Source organism: Caenorhabditis remanei, chromosome II (assembly GCF_010183535.1).
Source record: "Caenorhabditis remanei strain PX506 chromosome II, whole genome shotgun sequence".
Lineage (NCBI taxonomy): Eukaryota > Metazoa > Nematoda > Chromadorea > Rhabditida > Rhabditidae > Caenorhabditis > Caenorhabditis remanei.
The window spans coordinates 15,220,881-15,242,901 of NC_071329.1; the positions used below are offsets into that span (position 1 = coordinate 15,220,881).

The window sequence follows — 22,021 nt, forward strand, 5'->3', positions numbered from 1 at the left end:
AATAATTTAAGGAGACAAAAAGAAGATCGGTAATTAATGAGTGAAGAAGGATCAATAGAACAGGGAGGGATTCGGGAAAGGGAGATAAATAAGCAAACAAGTTCAAAGAAAATGGTTAAAATAAAATAAAAATATATAAATTACTCAGTTCTCCTCCTCCTTCTCGTGCTTCCTCTTTCGGCTTCTTCCTGGTTCCTCCACTCGGAACTCCACTGGGAACTCTTGATCGGCACCGAGGTACGAGTCGGAGATGAAGAAGAGCTTGAATTCGTGTTTGCCTGGACGTGGAGCGGCGAAGTCGAGTTGCACTGACGACTTCTCGTTGATGACCAATCTGGAAATAGGAAAAATGGATAATTATAACCAGACTTGCAACATTCCGGGTATATCTGAAACATCTGTCTGAAGCGAGTTATGAGACCTCAAAATACAAAAAATCGCTCCTTGCAGTGCAATTTTTCAGTAAATTTCCATAGAAATTCTCCTCGTCTGCACGTGAATGTTCATTTTTCATTTTTTTATTGAAATGTTTGAAAATATTCCTTTCACGAGCACGACGGGGAGATTTTTCATTGAAATGTATTTAAAAATTGACGAGAGACAATTTTTGGCATATTGACGCCTCATTACTCACTTCAGACGCATTTTCAGACATGGCACTAATTGAATTTTCTCATTTCCCTGGCTTCCAGAATTGATTCATACCAAAAATACCAAATTTGGGAAAATTTGTGTCTGTATTTAGGAATTTTTTCCAGAAAAAAATCGGAAAATTTTCGAAAAAAAAACGTTGAATTGTTTCAGTACAGTACTGACAGTACTGAAAATTCGGGCCGGAGATATTCTGATTTCGGCCCGTCCCGGCCCGTTGCAACTCTGATTACAACAAAAGTATGACTGTATATCAGTATGCCAGGGTTCATACATCTGAAAGTTTCAAAATTTACCTCTTGATGGTCAACAGCGCGTTGGATTCCTGATCTCCAACCACAAGCCACCATCCTTCTTCTTTTCGTTTTTGTGGGAAGAGTGGTGCGACGACAGGCGGCGCCAATCCATCGATATCATTGTCTCTTTCCAGTGAGACGGCCAACATCAGATTGTCTTGTGTGGTGACGACATTGTTTTCCAACTCGGTGGCCACTTCGATCGACGGGTAGTGGTTACAGAAGCGTGCGACGTCGGCGAGTTCCGCTCCCTCCATTTGAAGAATCTCCGATCGGTCATCGTTATCCAGCTCGAGCAGCTCGAATACAGAAGTCACATCCTTAGCCTTGGCTCTTTCAATAAGAGCTCCAGTGCAATGTGGTAACTGCTTGAGATATGGCTCACTGGAGTACATAGCTTGAGTGAGCATTTGTGACAATTCCATTGCGTGAATAGCAGGTGAGAGCCATCCATTTGAAGAGAGCACATCGACGCAAGCTTGGACAAGTCGACAGGCTCGGAGAACGATAAGTTCGGTGTCCTTATTGAGCTCAGCTGTCAACTTCACTCGAGACAAATGAGCATGGATGAGCAAGTTGACCTTGACATGAGGATCCGTGAACTTTTGGTTCTTCAACTGTCCTGGGAGTCGCTCAGCAAGTTGTCGCAGGATAACATCCTCCTTGTGTCTCATTGGAACATTGGCGAACTCACTGGAGTTCGAGATAATCTCAATGAGGGCTCTCGATTTGGTCTTCTCCTTGAGCGACATCGAGAAGAGCTCAATAGTTTGATAACTGATATAATAGTAAGAGGCGATCATTCCGAGATTGAGAGACACTGTATCCATGTCGTCTTTGATGGCAATACACTTGCTGTTCTCCAAATCTTTGAGTGTGTTCTCGACGAGTTCTGACAGGGCATCCGACAAATGGCGATGAGTGGTTCCTTGCAGATTGTAGTAGTTTGGATTTTGGGTCATTCGGCGGTAGAGGAGCGTCCATGTGAGGTACTGAAAATGAATACTTCAGTATAAGGCTTGAATGCAGATCGTAGTAACTCAAAAGTGTCTATTGTCAGTATCTGTTGTTTACCTGGCAGTACTTCCTTTTAGAACTGTTACGATAAGGAACTCTTGTGCAGTGGAGGGCGCTTGCTCTTATCCAATATTGAACGTTCCCCAGTTTTTTCCAGTTTTTACCCGAAGGAAGGATGCTTTATGATAGAAACCAAAATAATTCGAATATATCTTTCATAAATCATCCTTCCTCCGGGTAAAAACTGGAAACACCTGGGAAACGTTCAATATTGGATAAAAGCAAACGCGCTCCACTGCACAGGAGTTTCATATCGTAACAATTCTAAAAGCAAATACCGCCGTTTACCTAACGAAAAATAGCAAAACTAATAGCTCGCGGAGGGACTTGAACCCCCATTCCCGGTTCCGGAGTCCGGTGCCTTATCCATTAGGCCACGCGGGCACACTCAACAACATGTTGTTCATTGTCATATAATCAGGTAAACAACTTGTTTACATTTTTGTTTTAGCTGGTAAACAAATTGTTTTTGTTATGAAAGAGTTATGTACAGTACTAGCAACAAATTAGAGGATTTTCAGCGAAAATTTGGTATGATTAACTCAAAAAATGAAAAAAAACTCACATCAATAGCATCCTGCTTGTTCTCGATAGTTTTCGTGACAATTTCAGCATTAAAGTGATCATGAAGACAGTGATCCAAGTGCGATTCGACTGGAAGTGGGTCACACAAGAACTTTCGGTAGTAGGCACGCTTCGACGATTGACACATAACCACACACTTGGCTTCAGAATCCAGAATCGGTCGATTCGCCAATCCAACCATATGAAGCATATCGGCGATTGGATAGTCCTCGTACACATGATACTTTCCATTGTAGAATTGTGTATCCATGATGACGACAAGATAGGCGCTCATCTCGATTTGATAACACATTCCACGTGGCACAACGCATACTTGAATAGCGTTACTTTCAAAGAGTTGCTGGACGATGTGAACATCTTTTGGTGAGGATCCTTCATGCAGGAATCCAACACCACATGAGACTGCTTGACGGAGTGATTCATCGTCAATATCAGCGAGAAGCGCTTGGAAAGTGTCGTCTTGTTCAGCGAGACGAAGGAATCGAGTCGGTGTACCATCCGCGTGAGCCATTGTGAGAAGAGCGATGGCTACTGGTCGAGTTTGACGACGGACTGGTACGAAGACGAGCGCTGGTTTTGGATCCAACTTTCCAGCGTGTCTACAGATTGCTTGATAGACTGGTCGTTCCATGGCAGCGAATCTTGATGCATTATGGGACAAGTTGAAGGACTTGATCTCCAAATCAAGTGGAACTGGACGAGTTGACGGCATGAAGTTGAAGGTGGCAGCTGCAGAGCATCCCAACCACATTCCCAAGTCACGAGCATTTGTGAGCGATGAGGAGAGAGCGACGACACGAACTGCGGATTCGAGTTGAGAAGAGATGTATCTGGTACGCGAGCAGACGACTTCGAAGACTGGCTGAAAGTGAAAAGATTAGGAGTTTTGAATTAAATGACAGAATTTATAGTATACTTGTAAACCGAGTCGGCGCGTAACTCGCTTATACCGCAATATTATGAGCTGAAAAATATATCAAAATGTAGATCTCGGTGAGCTCTATGTCTGTCCGTTAGGGCGGATCGTTAATGTGTCGCGGGCCGGGAAAAAGTGCCAAAAACGCAAAAATGGTCTGAAAGACATTCAAGACCGGCTCGCGGCTCGGTTTGAATCCGCCACCCAGCCCTTAGTAGGTCACCGACATAAGGCTTGCTGAGATCGACATTTTGGTATATTTTTCAGTTCATAATATTGCGTTTTAGGCGAGTTACGCGCCAGTCCGATTCGGCCCGGTTTGCAAGTATGGAGTCTAATGTATGGTATGGAGTATAGAGTATGGATCCTAAGTCTATTTTAATGGAATCTTCTAACCCAACTTACCCCATTACTGGCTCCAATCATGTGCAAATCATCGGCAATGAACAACTTCACATTCTGCACACTCTTTCTTTGCTTCCAACGTCTCGAAATGTTATCCCATCGTTCTGGTGTCGAAATGATCAACTGTCCACGTTGAGCCAACTTCAAATCCAGTGTCTGTTCTCCAGTCAACAGTACAATAGTGTGTCCAATAGCTCCCTCAAGACGACGTTTCCAGTCTGCGTACACTTTTGTGGCCATATCTTCCATTGGTGTAATGTAGACAGCCTTGGATTCTGGAGTGTTTTCGAAGTGACGAAGGATGGCGAGCTCGGCAATAGCGGTCTTTCCAGAACCATTTGGAGCACACACGATGACGTTTTCGTTGGATTCAAAGACAGTACGGAAGACCTGGAAAACAAAAGATTATCATGAGAATTCTGGGCATTTAACGATACCTGTGTCTGAATTGGATTGAACACTTTGAACCCACTTTCCGCAAAAACTGTCTGGAATTCCTTGTTCGATACGGCAGAAATCGGCAATGGTTGCAAGTCCAACAACTCAGTTGGTGGTGGATACTTCTCCGGAAGAATCAGATGACGGAACGAGATTGGAAGAACAGTTTCAGCACCAATCCATCTATCAGAGACTATACGAACGTAGTAGAGTGGCGGCATTGGGTCGAACATTGGAACAATCATCTTGACAACATGCTCATCGGTACAGAACTTCTGTTTCAGAAGGAAGAATTCGTGATGGAGAATCTTCTCTCCGTCGGTGTCCTCAATGAAAATCCAGAATCCTTCGGCGTTTCCGTGCACTTTATCATCCCATTGGAAGTCAGGAGTGATTGTCAACTCGATTCTCATAGTGGTTCTGGTGATTGGTTGAATGAGAGTTGTCATTTCAAGCTTCGGGAATTGACGAATGAATTTGTAGAGTGGTTTTCCCATCTTTGGCATCTTGATGAGATCTCCGAGTTGATGTTGATCCAAGTCATACAAGCGATCGAATGAATAGTTCTTCTTATCAATAGATCTCACAACTTCTGATGGAATCTTTTTGAATTGATGAAGTGGATTCAAGGATCCCCATTGTCTCTGGGTAACCATCTTACACAAAGTCAACACTTTCAGTGCCAATCCAGCCCATCCTCTCCACAGAACAATCTCGTAAAGAGCACGGAACAGACGTCCAGCTGATTGTGCAACAAAGACCATATCAGCTTGAAGAGCGAATCCCTCCAATTTCAGCTGTGAAATGTAGGCTTGAAGAAGGACGTTAGTCTTGGCGGATGCTTCATCCAAATTCTCCTTGATTGGAATCGGAGCGTGCTCAGCGAGCTTCTGGAGTTCCAGCTTCTCCTCATCACGAACCGACAACAATTTGAATTCAGAACTCATTGAGAAGATACGGAAGAGGTCAATATCAGAGCAAGTCTCTATCAGAAGCTTGTTGTAAGTCTGCATGGATTCGTAGGTACAATAGAAGTGGGAGGCGATACGACCGAGTTCTGTGGCTTGGATGATTCCACTTCTTTTGTCGTATTTGATGAGTCCAGCCTTGTCGAGAAGAACGCAAGCAGTGTGAATGAGATCAGCACGACGTTGTTCAAGGAGTGGGTCGGCGCGCATTTGTTCATGAGTGATTCCATAGAGTGTTGGATTCTTTAACATTCTCACAAACAAGAATGTGTATCCCAACCAATTCGTCGCTTCCGATACACTGCTCACAGTTCCCAACACAACTTCCGCATTCAACATATCCGTCAAACGAGAGACCATCTGACTTTCGACTGGAAGTTGTTGATTCATCAATGACAGATAGTATTGAAGTTCCGAGTGATTTGTAATCAGAATTCCTTCTCCTCTCTCATCATATTGTGGACGACCAGCTCTTCCCAACATCTGCATGATATCGAGTGCGCCGAGTTCAGTCCAACGTCCTTTCTCTGGATTGTAGATTTGAGTTCCCTTGATGATGACTGTGTGAGCTGGCAAGTTGACTCCCCAAGCGAGTGTAGCAGTGGAGAACAGCACCTGGAAATATAAAAATGAAATTGGATTGGAACATACATGTTCAGATTCCTGTAGTGCAGGGTGTTTTTTTAACAAAAAGTTCAGAAAAATAACAGTTTTTGATCGGAAATAGCTCAAAATCAAAAAAACTGCTTTTTGGGGAGAAAGACGAAAAATATGGACCTTGGAGCGGAAAAATGCAAAAAATTACTGAAAAAACGACGGTTTTTGAGTGATTTTGATTTAAAAATTGAGGAAAATCACTGAAAATCAACGCGATTTTAACAGGAAATCGTCAAAAATTGCACATTTCTGCCTTAAAATCAGTTTTTTGAGTATTTTTAGAAGAAAAAAAAACCTCAAAAACTGCGAAAAATGTTGATTTTAAAGTTTTATATCGACATTTTCACGATTCGGTAGCTCGTAAAAAATCAATTTTTCCTCCAGCAGGAATCCTGAACACGTATGGATTGGACGATTCTATGTACTTACCTGAATATGTCTATCAGCGAACAAGTCTTCAACAAGTGTACGATCGACACGATTCATTCCAGCGTGGTGAATAGCGAATCCGTATGGTAGCAAGTCCTTCAAGTCCAGATTCTTCACCTGTTCAGCTTCGGTTCTCAGAATTTCAGTACTCGCTGATCCTTCTCGCATGAATGCCGACAAGGTGTCCTTCTCAAGACAAGCGTCACGAATCGCCTTCGCAGTCTTCGCTGTTTCTTTTCTCGAGTGAACGAAAACGAGCACTTGACTCTTTCCAGCGTGCTCCATAATCTTATCATAAACCACTTCATTCATCGCCTGGAATCTCTTCAACGCCTTCTTCTCGGTGACTCCAATATATTGTTGCTCGAGTGGAACTGGACGATAGCTGTTGTCGAAGAAGTGCAAATGCTCGGGTTTCACGCGGAGGAATGTGGCGACATCTTGATAATTGGGAAGGGTAGCAGACAGACCAACCAGACGACACTCATCATGATTTTGTTCCATTTGACGGATTGTTCTGACGACAATTGACTCCAAAACTGGTCCACGATCATCGTGAAGCAAGTGAATCTCATCAATAATCAAGAGGCGAACCATCTGATTATAGGCTCTTTCTCCTCCCTTTCTCGTCACAACATCATACTTCTCCGGAGTACAAACGATTACTTGAGTAGCCATAAACTGCTCTTTGCTCATCTGTGCGTCTCCTGTCATCTCACCAACTGTGATTCCAAATGGAGCAAGTCTCTTCGAGAAACTACCGACCATTTCTTGTACCAAAGATTTCATTGGGGCAATGTAAACGATCTTGAACTCATCCAACTTGACACTTCCATCATCCGCCAAGTGTTTCCCAATCTCTTGAAGCATTGTGAGCAACGCGACGTTCGTCTTTCCGGCTCCAGTTGGAGCACACAGAAGAAGATGCTCATTGGATTTCAAGGCGGAGTCACAGAGACGAGACTGCACACGATTGAGAGATTTGTAGCCTTCGAACGCTGGCTGAGCCCATTTTGGGAGGTCGGAGATGTTGATAAGCTTCTCTCCTTCGGCAAACGGACGTGGCTTGAGTGCTGGCACGTGGATTTCCTCATATGACTTTTTCTGACGACGGTAGGATCCTTCTGGGAGTTCGCATCTGGAAATAAAATGATGAGGAATTGATTGAATTTACTGTTTTCTCGGGGTCCTAGGATTACAGAGATTCGTTGAGAGAGCCCCACTTAGTCAAAAGTTTGACTCAAAATCGGTCCAATTAGCAGCCTCCAGCCTTAAATTTTCTTTCATTATTATCAGGAGTTTGATATTTTCTAACTGACCCAGTTTCAGTTCAACGGACGGCAACAAAACGACAGACTCTGAGGCTGGAAACAGCTCATTTAAATATAGTGTTCATCACAATGCACTCCTCTACTTACCTTTTGTTACTCATCAAATGAGATCCTTGTGAGAACGACAAGTCATTCAAATCCAACACTTTTCGTCCTGCCTGCCACTGTCCGGCACTGATTGCCTCATCAGCAGCAGCGGCGGCCTTTTTCGATCTCTCCGCGTCTCTTTTCGACTTCTCAACCTGCACAACAGATCCATCGTCTGTCTCCTGAAGCAGTGCGAGAATATGATGAAGTTCAGGACGAGATCTCATTTCATCTTCAATGTGGACACGTTCTTTCTCGTTTGCCTGACGAAGAAGTGTACAGTAGAGAATCATGAGACGATTTTGACGAAGACACTTGATGAAATCGAATTGATCGAATCCGAGAAGCAAAACGAGTTGATTCTCGGCGTCACGATCATCTGCAGCATCCTTCAGAATCCCAATGACTTCGGTCTGCTTCTGCTGAGCGATCAGTGGATCCTTGAAATACTTGGCAAGCGAACGCTGAATCCAATGAGCATCGATATCTCTTGGATGCAGAATTCCTCTCGCTTTCTGCTCGTCCTCTGTGAGATGTCCATCTCCTTTCAGTGTAGCTGTGTAGTCTGTATCCACTCCTTCCTCCTCTTCACTCTCATCCGAATCTCCTTTAATCTCGTTGACCATTCCTCCATCGTCTTCTTCTTCGTCCGAATCGAATTGAACGTTCACTCCTTCATTCTCATCGATTTCGTCCCCTTCAACTCGGTTTTCCTCTTCGATCGAGAAGTCGGTGATCTTCTTCGAGAGGTTAATGAGCACGGCGATTCGGTCGTCGGTGAGCTTGCCAAGGAGTGCTTCCACTTCCTTCTTCTTTTCTGAAATGAAATCAATTATAATTCTAGTCAGTAGTTTTACGTTTAAATTCCACATTTTCCAGCTTAAAATCTTCATGAAAAGCTGAAAAATCAAGTTATAAGAGAAAAATTGACCAAAACCTCTAGAAAAAGGAAAAATGGCCTAGGAAACCAAAATCTGGATTTCTAGACCACCAACGTCAAAATGCTCCAAAATAGGCTAGTATGAAGCTCAAAACTTTAGAAATCTCACGGAGAATTCGAATATGTTGTTGGTTTCTGAAGTTGGTGGCCTAGAATTTCGATATTTAGAGTTTCCGTGTTGAATATTCGAATTCACCGTAAGATTTCTAAAGTTTTGAGCTCCATATTGGCCTGTTTTGGAGCATTTTGACGTTGGTGGCCTAGAAATCCAGATTTTAGTTTTCTAGGCCATTTTTCCTTTTTCTTAAGGTTTGATCAATTTTTTGCATTAAAACTTGATTTTTCAGCTTTTCATCAAGATTTAAACTGGCAAATGTGAAATTTCAACACATTCTCTGTATTTATTTTTACCTTTCTCTCGAAACTTGTCATTCTTCAACGTGATAAGCACCTCATCAGCTGCTCCACACAACACCTCTCTTGGAACATCGCCGAGTGCATCGTAGATGAAGGAGAGAATCACTTCATACGTTTGTTTCGTCTCCTGAGTCCGTGGCTTGTAGGCTCCAGTGAGCTCGTGATTGTCAACGAGAACACCTTTTCCGAGTTGTGGCGCTTTTGATTGGTCGTCCTTGTTGCGGCGACTGAAATAATTTCAGTGAAATTTGAGGAAAATTTGTTAAGTTTGGAGGGGAAATTGTGAAATGACATTGTAACTTTTCATCAATTTGAGATATGAAAAGAAACCTGGCCATTTGATTTATTTTCCATGCATCGCAAAAATACTCGAAATCTCAAACTATAGAGGTAGCAAGTAGTAGTAAACATGGGATATCGCTAGTATGTTGAATTTCAGAGAATTCCAAAGTTGCGTGTTCTCACTGCAGACAGACTAGTTTTTTAAATGAAAATTAAATTTACCTCTTCTTTTTCTGGTCCTGAACAGGAGCCTTGCTCTTCAGAGCTCTGTCTCCCATCTTCATCTTTTTCATCTGTGTATCGGTGATGGGTAGAACTTCACCGGTTGGTTCCTCCCTTCCTCTTCGGTCGGTAAGGTTGTAGTCGACCGACAGAACCAAGTTTGAGTTCTGCCGGTATTCATATTGCTGGATTCTGGCGAGTTCGTCGGCCATTCTGGAAAGTTGGAATTGAAATCTGTAAAGAGACAATGGAAAGGAAAGTAGTATAATCGGTTGAGAAAACCGTTCGAATCATAGAGAAAAAACAAAACGGATATTTTAGAAAAAAAAAATATATGTGCAAAATAAATAAAAATATACATCGGAATAAGTAAGCATCGGTGGTAAGTTAGACTAGCGGGACATGGAGAATGGAAACGGGGCGAAGGAATGACAGGGAAAGGGCTAAAGCTGGGACTAGAGAGACTCGGGGCGACTAAACAAAGCTCATTCGGTGAGATAAAGAGAGGGAGATACAAAAGTGGGAGTGGGGGAAAGAGGAGAAAAAATTATTATTGAGCCTTCTGGGCGGCCTCGACGCGCAGCTTGACGTCGTGGGCGACGACCATCTCGGCGGCAGTGTAGAGGTGGACCACCGAGATGGCCGTCTTGACGAACGCAATTGGGAAGGCGATGAGCGGGAAGATCGACATGAAGTGGAAGGAGCCGAAGATGAGAGGTCCTGAAAAAGGAAATTAAGAATGCGCGCGATTTGTAGATCAAAAATTTTTGGCGGTATTCGCAGAACGGTAACATTATAGAACTCTGAGCACTTGGAAATCGACTTACGGGGGAAATTTACGAGGTTATCGATTTACAAGTGATCTGAGGCACAGTTCTAAATGCGAATACCACCAAATTTCTCGATTTTTCCACTGTTTTCATTGAAAATTTAATATCTTTCTACTCACCAGCCCAGAATGCTCTGATGTAGAGCAGAATGTAGAAGGCCTCGTTACCTCCACACATGAACCCAAGGAACATCCGGTCCGTGTAGTACAAGTTGAGCAACCAATTGGTGCTCTGCTTGTGACTACTCGCACCGGAGAGGTCAGTGGCGTGGAGGTGGAGCCAGTGGGAAGCGATGTCGATGACTGCAGAGAGCTGAAAATCGGAATTTTATGATTATTAGTATTTCAAACAATTAGAAAATACCTGGAGGAGGAACAAGTGATCCGGGAAGAACTTGCAGAGAGCCATTACGAGGGCCAGGGTCCCGCAGCGATCAGTGAGCTGATCGAGCATCGCTCCGAAGCGGCTCGACTGGTTGTACTTGCGAGCCGCCCACCCGTCGAAGGCGTCGAGCCCGGCGCTCAATGCGTAACTGAATAATTTCAATAAATCTGAGAGAAATTGAATTTAAAACACTTACCAAATCATCGCGCAGCATGGCGACGATGACATATAGTACATCGCCATAATGGCGAGCACAATACGTCCGTACCCGATGAGATTCGGGTAGAAGAGCCAGACATTATTGTTGTTGGAGGAGGAAGAGTCCATTTTTCAGCTGAAAAATCGAAATTTGAGGTATGACAACACGCAAAATATTTTCGAAATGGTGAGAGCGAGAATAACATAGTTGTTTAGCAAGAGACGCCGATGACTAGAGAAAAACGAGGGAAACAGAAAAGGGAAAACGCCTTCTTCTGGCTCACGCTTCTATGATTAGAATTGGTAATTAGAGGAAAGCTTTTAGCAAATGCTGCATAGAGTTAAGAAAAATAGAAGAAAAGAAGAAAAGAAGAAAGAAAAATGAAAAAAAGGATTAGAGGGTAAACCAAGAAGGCACTGGAGAGGAAATGATGAGGAATGCAACTTTTTGGTTGATAATGAGTATATTTGGTATGAAAAATGTGAATATGAATGACAAAAATATTAATAAGGATGTTGAAGAACGTGATGCATCGATAAACGAGAAAATGTCTGTATAAAGGTTTAAACGCTTCCAAAAATAGGGTAAACTGCAATTTTTCCAATTTTTTTTCTCGAAAAATCCAACAGAAATCAATTTGGAGCATTTAAAGTTATTTCCAATAAGAAACATTCCTCGATTTTGCAAGTAATGACCAAAAATGGGAAATCAACTATCTCCTCCAATTTTAACACAAAAAACAATAATTTTCAGTCATTTCAGACACATATTCAACTCGTATTTCATTTTTTTTATTGTTTTCAATCAGAAAACTTACCAGAAACCAAAGAAAATTACTAAAAATCGTGTAAAAACCAATTTCGAAAGTCGCGGCAACTTGTCCGAGAGGAGTCCACGAGGAGAAAACGACCCCCTTCGCGGCGAGACATCGACTGGGAAATTGCCTGCGCCTTTAAAGTATTAATACATTTTTTGGCGACTTTTTGAAAAAAGATTGCTGAAAGTGCTGAAATCGGTGAAAAAAACTGAAAAATAATCTAAAAATCAAAATCTGCAACGGAAAATACCTGGAATTCAATGATAAATCATGAAAAAACAAACAAAAACGCTGGGAAATCTGATGAATCACGAATTTAATCGTATAAAAATACTGAAAAGAGAGGGAAAGAAAAGAAACAAATATACAACAATATACATTGAAAAATGCATCATCGTTCAAACATAAAGCGCTCACTTTTATGCATTTCCGTACGAAACGACGTCGTTCCGCTCGAATCGAAGGTTGCCAATGGTGATTTTTGGCAGTTTTTATTGGGTTTTTATTTATTTTCTCATATTTTCATCGCGGGATGAGTGCTCAGGAGCTCGATTCTCAGTATTTTCTCATCAAAATACCATAAAAGTTAGGATTTTTGCACAGAAAAACAGATATCTGGACAAACTGAAATCAAATCAGACGGATCGATCTGTGTGTCCGCATTCCAGATCCCTTGACATCTGTACATCTGGAAACACCGACAGACTTCACTCTTCCTCTTCATTTAGATTTCTCAAGTACTTCTCTCCTTCTCTCCGCTTCTTTTTCTTCCCATTTTGACCTATTTTCACATTCTTCAAAAACTCAAAAGTAGCCGTATCCTCTCTTTTTTCCTCTTTCTCTATTAATTTTTTACTATTTTTTTTGTTCGATCGAAAAACAAATAATGTCGTCAAACACCGGGAAACATTGGAAATGACGATGGCAGTCGCTGGATAGTTTCTGTTACAATTTGTTTTTGGATTAGACTGACTTTTTGGTGGATTTTTTCGGGAGAGCTGTGGTTTCTTTATGGTTTTAGATGCTTTCTCATCTCAGGTCACTAAAATAGGGCTCAAACTGTCTGAAATTTTGATATGTTATAGAAAAAGTCTTCATCTCCATTTTTGTAGTTGACCACTTTTTTCTATAACCTCCTCCAAGAAAGTTATAGACGTGAAAGCGCAAAACTTGTAATCGAAATTGTAATTGAGTGGTACCCACATTTATCACAACCCCGAGTGGACTGCGTTGTTTTCGCCCGTGTAGCTCAGCCGGTTGCGGCTTTCTACCCATGCGCAGTCGGTCGGGGGTTCGAGCCCCACCCAGAACTTGGAGCCAAAAATTTTTTTTTGAGTTCTCATTTCAATAATTTGAGACTCTGGTGGCTTAGAGAGAATTTAAGGCCCCAACCTCCAATTCCGAATTTTCAATTTTTTCACTTTTGTTGACTAAAAAACCCCCACATTTCCTGTTCCCTGTCCCCTGTATACTTTTTTTTCAATATTCCAATTTCCACAAAACCACCAATGTTTACTAAAAAAATAGGGAACACTGACACTCACAACTTTCAGATTTTCCTTACATGATATATACACATTTTGAATGTATATAAACTAGAGAAGTTTTGAGAAATCAAGGAATTAACGGGGCCGGATCATCCGGCTCTCCGTTCTCTTTGCTCTTCTAAGAGCTTCTTCTTCTCCGGATGTTTCCTTTTCCTTCCTTCCTCTCTCTTGAATTTCATGTGTTCATTTGAAATGACATGTGTGTATGCACATACTTGTATATGAACTATTTATATATATATATTCTTTTTTTTTTGTTTGTTTTGTTGTTGCTGGTACCAGTTTTGACCTTGCTCTTTGCTTTTTTGACCTACTGAAAAAGAGATTGAGAAGCCATAAATTATGGTCCTAAGCATTAGTTCGTGACGTAAGAATGTAAGATTTGTGGGCTGAAATTCAGAAAGTTGGGCACCTAGAAATCTGAACTTGGTGGACATAGGGCTCCTTGCTCCTGGAACTGACAGTGGTGGCTTAAAACCCCGAAATTGTCTTTCTAGGCCGTCGGTCTGAAATGAAAAATTTCATCTGAAAATCTGGAAACCTCTTTTTACTGCCTGGAATTCCAAATGTTGCCCTAAATACCCACCTAGAAACCCCTTCTTCTTCTTAAAGAAGGTTAGAACTCAACAAAAAAAATTTCGGCTCTGTGGGTCCCGAACCCATGACCGAACGCGCATGGGTACAAAACCGCAAACGGCTGAGGTACATGGCCGAAAAGCAGGTGCCCACTATGGGCTGTGATAAATGTTTTGGATTCGCCACCATGGAGTACCCGGTAGCGAGTCGGGCCGGTAAACCGACATATCCGGGTTCGACCCCCACACCTCCCTATCATTTTTTTTATTTTTGTCAGGACGTTTTTGTCATGTCTATTTCGAAAGTTAATATGTTCTGGAAGGATTTTGGTATCTAGAAAACCACCTCTCACCTCCTGCAAGTTGTTTTTTTTTTCATTCTCATATTTTTTCTTATTCTCTTTCTCTTCATTTTTTTCCTTTTTTTTGTCCTCACATGTGAATTTATATGAAATTCGAAACTTCCCCCCTCTCCGTTTCCTCCTCCGACGTCTTCTTCTTATTCTTATTCCTTCTTTTTTGTTGTCTTCTTCGCTTTTTCCTCTCCTGGTGGTCCCTTGTACAACCAAAAACTAAAATTTTCTTTAATAAAAACTTGGTTTCAGGATTCTGTAGAAGTAGAATGAGTAGTCGAATCGGAAGAGTCTATGATCGTCCGATGGATCGGCGTGAGTTTCCAGACACATATTTTAGCTCGGCAAAGTTCTTACAACCGCGCTCCACCGAAATGCCCTTGAGAAATGTCTCTTTTTCTCTGAGTCTCTCAATTTCGCACACAATTCACTTCAGTTTCGGTAGAGCGCTGTTGTAAGAAGCGTGCCGTGTTAACACAGACTATCCCAGCCCATTTCCTCAATTTGCAGGTTCCCGTTCATCATCCGCCCATCCTCCTCAACCATACCACGCTATTTCTGAGGTCTACACCAAGGAAATCACCCATCACCCGATTGGTCCCGCTTCTGAATACCCTCCAGAAGTCATCGAGATGTTGAGGGAGGAGCCACGGGCGCCCCATACTGAAGGCTCAGCTGAGGAGAGAACTCATACACCACCGTTGATTAGAAGCCGAGAAAACACGTGGACACCTGAAAACTTTCCGATCGTTCGTGTACCATCCGCCCAGTTTACTGATATTATGACGGAGCTCTATGACTATCATGAAGTGGAGGAGAAGTACACCCGTCGTTCAGTAACTCCTGATCCAGCACCTCTCCGATCCCCACCAACCTATCAAGTCATCCCACCGACTCCTGAGAAAACAACGCCACGTCATCATCAAGGAATCCCGCTGACGACGTCCGAGAAGAAGCCTCTTCCAATGTATGAAGAATATGTGAAAATGCAGAGAGACGAGAATCGAAATGTTCCAAGACCCAAGTCTCCATCTTCAGGAGCTTCTGAATCCAATAGGGTCAATAACAATGAGAAACTCCGTCACATTGACTCGTCCTCTTCTGAATCTGTGACAGATTCTGAGGCCACTATTCAGAATTCTGGAGATGTAAAGCATCCAGAAGACTCGGGAAAACGTTACGTGTATACTCATGATGTCTACGTGGATTCAACAACTGGGAGACCGTTTACACCTGGGAGAGAAGATGTTCAGGAGAAGAGGAATTGTGATAAGTTTAAGCTGAATGTGAGTTGAATCTGGCTCCTTTCTTCACTCTCCTTGTTTTTTAAGCGGAAAAGAGTGCGATAGACTTTTTGGCAAAGTTAGATAACTAACTGAATGTACATTTCCAATTTCAGGTCTACTTCAAACCTCCCCACCCTCCAGTCGAAGAATTCTACAAATTAGACGAAATTGAAATTGAGAAGCAAGAGGGCATGTGAGTCACTCATTCACTTTGTTGACTAATATGTACATTTTTCCAATTTCAGTGTTCTCCCGACGCTCCGCCCCTCGCGTTCCTCGACTATATTATCTCGAAGTGCCTCGTCCAATCCATCAGTTCCAATGGATCATCGTCGTGCTATTCCGACTCGCACTTCTGTTCTTCGTAAGGAACACGAGATTCTTACTGTTCCACTGAACAGAAGTCAATCTGTGAGACAATCGAGGATCTCCGAGCAGAGTAGACGGTGAGTTACGGTAATTTCTTGGGTTACGGTAGTTCCTTCTAATTCTTGTAGATTGGGTACGCAAAGTGTCGTAAGATCCAATGCATTCTCCCAACTTCCCAGAATACACCATAACCTACGAGAAGTTGCATACATTAGCCTTCATATTCCTACTGTATGCCGGTTAGTATAAGACACTTTGCGTACCTAGTCTATTCCTTCAAAAACATCTAAACTTTGGAAATAAACATGACAAAAACGTCCTGACAAACGGCAAAAAATTTTAGGAAGGTATGGGGGGTCGAACCCGGATATATCGGTTTACCGGCCCGACTCGCTACCGGGTACACCACAAAGGCGGAAGTGGCGTCGGGCCAGCGAGGGTCGTCATAAGAGTGCAAAAAATCAGAGGAGGCGACGGGGTGTCAGTTAATTTTGTAAATTTGAACATCAAAGCTCCGAAGGTTATAACTTTCTTGAAGGGGCTTATAGAAAAAAGTGTTTAACTACAAAAATGGAGAAGAAGACTTTTTCTATAACATATCAAAATTTCAAACTTGTGCGACCTACCTATGCTGATATATTGGAGCAGTTGCATGACTAGACTGGACGGTCACTATCTGAAGGGGATCTCAAGCTCTTCTTTTCTAGAAAATGGTATCAATAGAGCGCACTCAGTAGTTTTATGCAATGGGAAGATTCGAATTTATCTTTCTAACACTAAGAAGTCTTTTTTTTTCAGTTCCACATCGAAAACCGTCACCGAACGTTCGATCCCAGTCCACCTGGAGGACACCCAATCCATCAATATGGATGAAATTTTCCCGAAAATGCCACATCCACAAACTGTCACCAATGTCCATCATCAACACCCGCAAAGTCGATCTTCAACTATTTCGAGAGCTCCAGAAGTTCGAGGATCCATCGATAAGGGGTACTGTAGTAGGGGTACTGTAGTTTTATCAAACGATTGACTGATTCCAGAGACTACCCACGTCAACATCGTACTCCATCAGTAGTCTCTAGAAATACCGTGCCAGTTCATTCGGGTACCCCGGATCTTCCATTTACGAGGTGAGAACGGGTTCATAAAAATCTTTTAAAAATTCGATTTTCAGAGGAATCTCCAAGACGCCAAGTGTTCAGGACTACAAAGCTAAACGGTATATTCTTTTTTGGCTATTTTGCGAACAAATGTTCAGTGGTTTCAAATTTTCAGACCATCCGAACGCTCACCAAGCTTCCTTTCTTCCCATGCTCCGTCGCATAAAACTACTGAAAGGTAAGTGCGCTCTATTGATAACATTTTCAAGGAAAAGAGCTTCAGATCCCCGTCCGAAGTCCGCATTCCAGTGACCGTACAGTCAACAGCTCCAATATCTCAGCATAGGTAGGTCGCACAAGTTTAAAATTTTGGTATGCTATAGAAAAAGTCTTCATCTCCATTTTTGTAGTTGACCACTTTTTTCTATAAGCCTGTCCAAAAAAGTTATAGACCGGCGGAAAAAGTGATAAGTGGTGTTGCCGCCACCATTGAACTGCTACAGTCTCATGACAACCCTCGCTGGCATAACGCCACTTCCGCCTTTTTGGTGTACCCGGTAGCGAGTCGGGCCGGTAAACCGACATACCGGGGTTCGACTCCCACACCTTCATATCACCTTTTGCTTTTTGTCGGGACGTTTTTGTCATCTTTACTTCCTAGGTTTAGATGTTCAGGAAGGTTTTTGGTGTCTGAAAAACCATAAAAGTCAAGACAAGACCTAGAAAATACCTTACAGGCGCAATCCCAGAAAAAAACTTTGTGTAACTACAGTAATCCTGAACTACAAAACTACAGTAACCCTACTTCTTTTCAGACCTCACGAGAAGCCTCATGAGAAGCGCCCGAGCCCGGAAGAATTGGATTATGGACGGTATGTTCAAAAATCGTTTCGTTTACTTGAACTCTTCGAACTTTCAGATTCCCAAATGGCCAATCTCGTTATCCAGGAGACCACGTGAGGGATCTACAGTATACCAGAGGAGTCTCCAAGACACCCAGTGATAAGGATTACCGAGTGGAGAGAACACCACCATCAACTGTTCATATTCCATACAACAATCCGGAAAAAGAGAGGTACAGTAATCCTGAAACTACAGTAACCATGTACATGGAGAGAGAGGGAGAGAGACGCAGAGAAACGAGACACCCTCCTCTTTTCGCACGCTCTCTCGCCCTTCAGACTTTGAAGGCGCATATCTCAAAAGTGGGCGGAGCTATCAAAAAGTTCTCAACTAACAAAATGTGTAAAATTTTATGTAGATCATTTTTATAGTTGACAACTTTTTTGTAGGTGTGATCTTTAAACAGATAGAGCCATTTTAGCACTTGCAAATAGTACTTTCAGAGCCTACCAAGCCGCCAAATCCATTCCATCTGCCAGGTCCTCGTATAGATCTGAAACCAACAAGTCACTGGCTCCATCTGAGAGGTACAGTAACCGAGTACCTCACGAAGAGACTCCAGAACTACCATTCACTAGAGGCATCTCGAAAACTCCGAGCGATACGGAAAAGAGGTGGGTACAGTAATCCAAGAGGAGCTACAGTAAGAAATTTCAGAAGTCCATCGTCAACAGTGCATATTCCATTCAATGATCCGGAGAAGGAAAGAGCCTACCAACAATCCCAAGCTTCTCCAAAACATCGCCCGTCTGGAAGGTTTGTCATCTGAAAGTACCGTACTCCTTTCTAAAAAAAGACAATTTCATTTCAGGACCCAATCGCCATCAAAGCCACGTGTCCGCTCTCCTAGTGCCAAGGTATCGAATGTTGCAGGAAAAAAACTCTGAAAAGTTTTCAAACTTTCAGTTTAATAGGGTTGAAAGCTGATATTCGTATTCAACTCGTCGAGAGCTTTCAGAAAAGTACAATCATGCCCACATTTGGAATTAATTGGGTCTCACCACGATACTACGGTATGCACCTTTAAAACGGGGGTACTGTAGTATTCGTGGTGGGACCCAAAAAGAAGCAAATATGGGCATGATTATACTTTTCTGAAAGCACTCGATGAGCGAAATACGAATATGACCATGCCAAGGGAAGAAAATTAGGTGGGATCGAGAAATTTCCAATTTTTAGCTTAAAATTTAATTTTTTTTGAAAAGTTCTCTATTTCCAGGCGAGACCCACGTCACAGGGACCATTCGAAGAGATAGTGCACATAAAGGAGAGATACGAGAGAGACGAGACGATTCGCCGCTTTTTCCCGACTACAACTACCGTTTAGCTCTGAAAATTGATATTTATCTGAAGTTTTTCTTATCAAAAAATGCTTTCATCGCCCCTCACGAATCTTGCTACAATTCCGGCTTTCTAAAATTTAACCAATAATAAACCATTGCTTGCCCAAGTTTATTATTCACATAGAAAAGGATCCGAGTAAATGGGAAAATATGGGGGAATTGTGGGGGGGGAGCAAAAGTGAACATACACAGTAATTTACAAAAAAGGGAGAGAGCGAATGATGGAAGTGGTAAAAAACGAGTATTTGAAAAAATATGAGATAAGAAAAGCGAATTATTGAATTATTCCCGTCGCAATTGATCGAGTCGAGCCTGGAGATCGTCGTCGACTTCATTGGATCCACCAGCACCTCCACCACCGCCTCCAGCGGCCACTGCTTGACGTCCAGACTGGAAAAAGAGAGAAATTTGGAATAGTTTTTTTTTTTACTTTAATTCGAATATTGTAGAGAAAAGTGATAGCATTATAATCTTACTATTTTCTAACTATTCTACAAGAAAAAATTGAACAAGATCACGTAAAATTCAACTGTAACGCACAATTGCCAGTTTAGCGCTGCTAAACAGCGCTAAATGTTCAAAACGCAATTTTCGTTAAACTTCAGGGAATTTCTTCGAAATGTTGGGAAAAATGTTACACCTACATCATAATCTTTGTATTTTTAAACTATTTTGTCGAAAATTTCAAACGAAAACATGTAAAATTCAACTGAAACGCATAATTTTCAGTTTAGCGCTGCCAGACAGCGCTAAGCGATTAAAAACGTTCAATATGCACTTTTCGCTCATTTTTAGAGAGATTTTCATCGAAATTTTCGCAATAAAGTTACACATAGGTGGTATTTTCTCTATTATCTTTCTATTTTGTTAAAAATCTCAAATGAAAATATGGAAAATTCAACTGAAAACCATAATTTTCAGTTTTAGCGCTGCTAAACAGCGCTAAACTCGTAACAACGTTCAACACGCAATTTTCACTAATTTTCAGAGATTCCCTTCGAAATTTGTAGAATAAAGTAATCATAGCGATATTATCTCACTATTTTCATAGGGTTTTGATAATAATTCGAAGAAAACACGTAAAATTTAACAGAAACGCACAATTGTCAAGTTTAACGCTGCTAACCAGCTCTAACCGCGTAAAAACGTACAACACACACTTTTCGCGTATTTTCAGAGACTTTTAATGAAATTTTCAGCACAAAGGTACACCTGCATCAAAATCAATGTATTTTCGAACTAAAAAAGTCAAAAATTTCAATCGAAAACATGTAAAATTCAACTGAAACGAACAATTTTCTGTTTAGCGCTGCAAACCAGCACTAAACGTTCGACACTTATTTTTACGAATTTTCTTTCAAATTTTTGGAATAAAATCGAACCTTTTCTCCTCCAGCAGTGAGTCCTCCTGCAGCTGATGGAAGTCCAGCCATCTCCTCTCCCATTTGTATGCCGAGCTCGTCGAGGACCTGAAAAAAGAAAAGAGTTTTTTTTTTGGGTTTTCCATCAAAAATCAATAACTTACCTGATTCACAATTTGATCACTCTCCTCCTCATCACCGGCGTCACCAAGGGCATCATCGATCGCGTCACTCATAACCTCCTCCTTCATATCCATAATCTCACTCTGTTTTTCGAATTCCATCATAATTTTCTGGATCTGGGGGAGGTTGAGCTGGCGATTCATTGATTGCATCGCCTTGGTGACGCCTTTCATAGCCGAGGCCATTGCATCTTGGCTTTTGAGGGTTTGAACCTTCAATGAGACCGCCTGAAATGAAATTCAAGTTTTTTTTTGAAAATTGGGTAATTAAAATTGTTGAAATACCTGGATATTGGCCTTCATCATTATGAACTTCTTCACATAGCGACGAGTGCGGACGAGGTCCTTGGCCATGACCTTCACTGAGTCCTGAACAGAAATAAAAGTATTTTTTTCTTTTCAAAATTGAAAATCCTCACCATTTGGTTCTTTTTCGCCATATTCTTGATGTCGGCGATGATCTTCTTCTCCTGAGCTTCCATGCGAGCTCTCTCACGATCCAATTCACGGATTGCCTGAAAATAATTGAATTATTTGATTTAAAAGTATACAAACCTTGTTGAGGGCTCTCTGATTCTGTCGGAGAAGCTCGGCTGGTGTTTTGCGGCGTCCGAAGAGGAAGTCCATGGCTGAAAAAAAAAATTGTATGACTCATCGAGAACAATTTCACAATAAATTAAAAATGACAGTTTTAACGAATTTTAAAATGAAAACACATGGAGAAAAACATTTTAAGCAAATGAGACATTTAGAATTCATTTATTTGGGCTGAAAATAACAAAAAAACTTCGGAAAATGATAGTTTACAAGCTTTTTCTGAAAAAGAGAAGGCAGGTGACTAGTGAAATGCAAACACGCTCTACACACACTTGTTCATTGCCGACACTTCCAAAAAATTCGGCTGCGTCAAAATTTTGATCACACGGAAAAATGGGAGGAGCCAGCCAATAAAAATTTTGCAAATCCAGCGCAAGAACAATCAGCGCGCAGTGGCCGTGGCCGAAAATAAGTAAGATACAATGAATAGTTTGACAAACTGGCAATAAATAACGTCTCCAGTGTGAATTTGTT

At 41.8% G+C, this 22,021-nt stretch overlaps 4 protein-coding genes across 4 annotated transcripts; 1 reads left to right on the plus strand and 3 right to left on the minus strand.

Annotated features, from left to right (window-relative positions):
- Positions 1-144: 144 nt before the first annotated feature.
- On the minus strand, positions 145-9,913 carry GCK72_007109 (uncharacterized protein; the record flags this gene model as incomplete). The annotated part of the gene is made up of 9 exons (XM_053725983.1): positions 145-334; positions 948-1,939; positions 2,590-3,471; positions 3,931-4,320; positions 4,368-5,951; positions 6,423-7,560; positions 7,841-8,657; positions 9,192-9,424; positions 9,702-9,913. 9 exons carry the CDS (start codon positions 9,911-9,913, stop codon positions 145-147), a joined length of 6,438 nt encoding a protein of 2,145 aa, XP_053590177.1.
- Positions 9,914-10,251: 338 nt separating this feature from the next.
- On the minus strand, positions 10,252-11,242 carry GCK72_007110 (uncharacterized protein; the record flags this gene model as incomplete). The annotated part of the gene is made up of 4 exons (XM_003099798.2): positions 10,252-10,421; positions 10,651-10,843; positions 10,895-11,063; positions 11,112-11,242. The coding sequence occupies 4 exons, from the start codon at positions 11,240-11,242 to the stop codon at positions 10,252-10,254; spliced, it is 663 nt and encodes a 220-aa protein (XP_003099846.2).
- A 3,433-nt stretch (positions 11,243-14,675) lies between these two features.
- GCK72_007111 (uncharacterized protein) lies at positions 14,676-19,391 on the plus strand (the record flags this gene model as incomplete). The annotated part of the gene is made up of 15 exons (XM_053725984.1): positions 14,676-14,721; positions 14,917-15,692; positions 15,806-15,885; positions 15,938-16,138; positions 16,860-17,051; positions 17,102-17,191; positions 17,236-17,280; positions 17,337-17,399; positions 17,445-17,507; positions 17,977-18,033; positions 18,081-18,236; positions 18,508-18,678; positions 18,722-18,820; positions 18,876-18,921; positions 19,284-19,391. 15 exons carry the CDS (start codon positions 14,676-14,678, stop codon positions 19,389-19,391), a joined length of 2,193 nt encoding a protein of 730 aa, XP_053590178.1.
- A 298-nt stretch (positions 19,392-19,689) lies between these two features.
- On the minus strand, positions 19,690-21,577 carry GCK72_007112 (uncharacterized protein; the record flags this gene model as incomplete). Its single annotated transcript, XM_053725985.1, has 6 exons — positions 19,690-19,797; positions 20,790-20,876; positions 20,933-21,178; positions 21,236-21,319; positions 21,370-21,420; positions 21,506-21,577. 6 exons carry the CDS (start codon positions 21,575-21,577, stop codon positions 19,690-19,692), a joined length of 648 nt encoding a protein of 215 aa, XP_053590179.1.
- Positions 21,578-22,021: the final 444 nt, after the last annotated feature.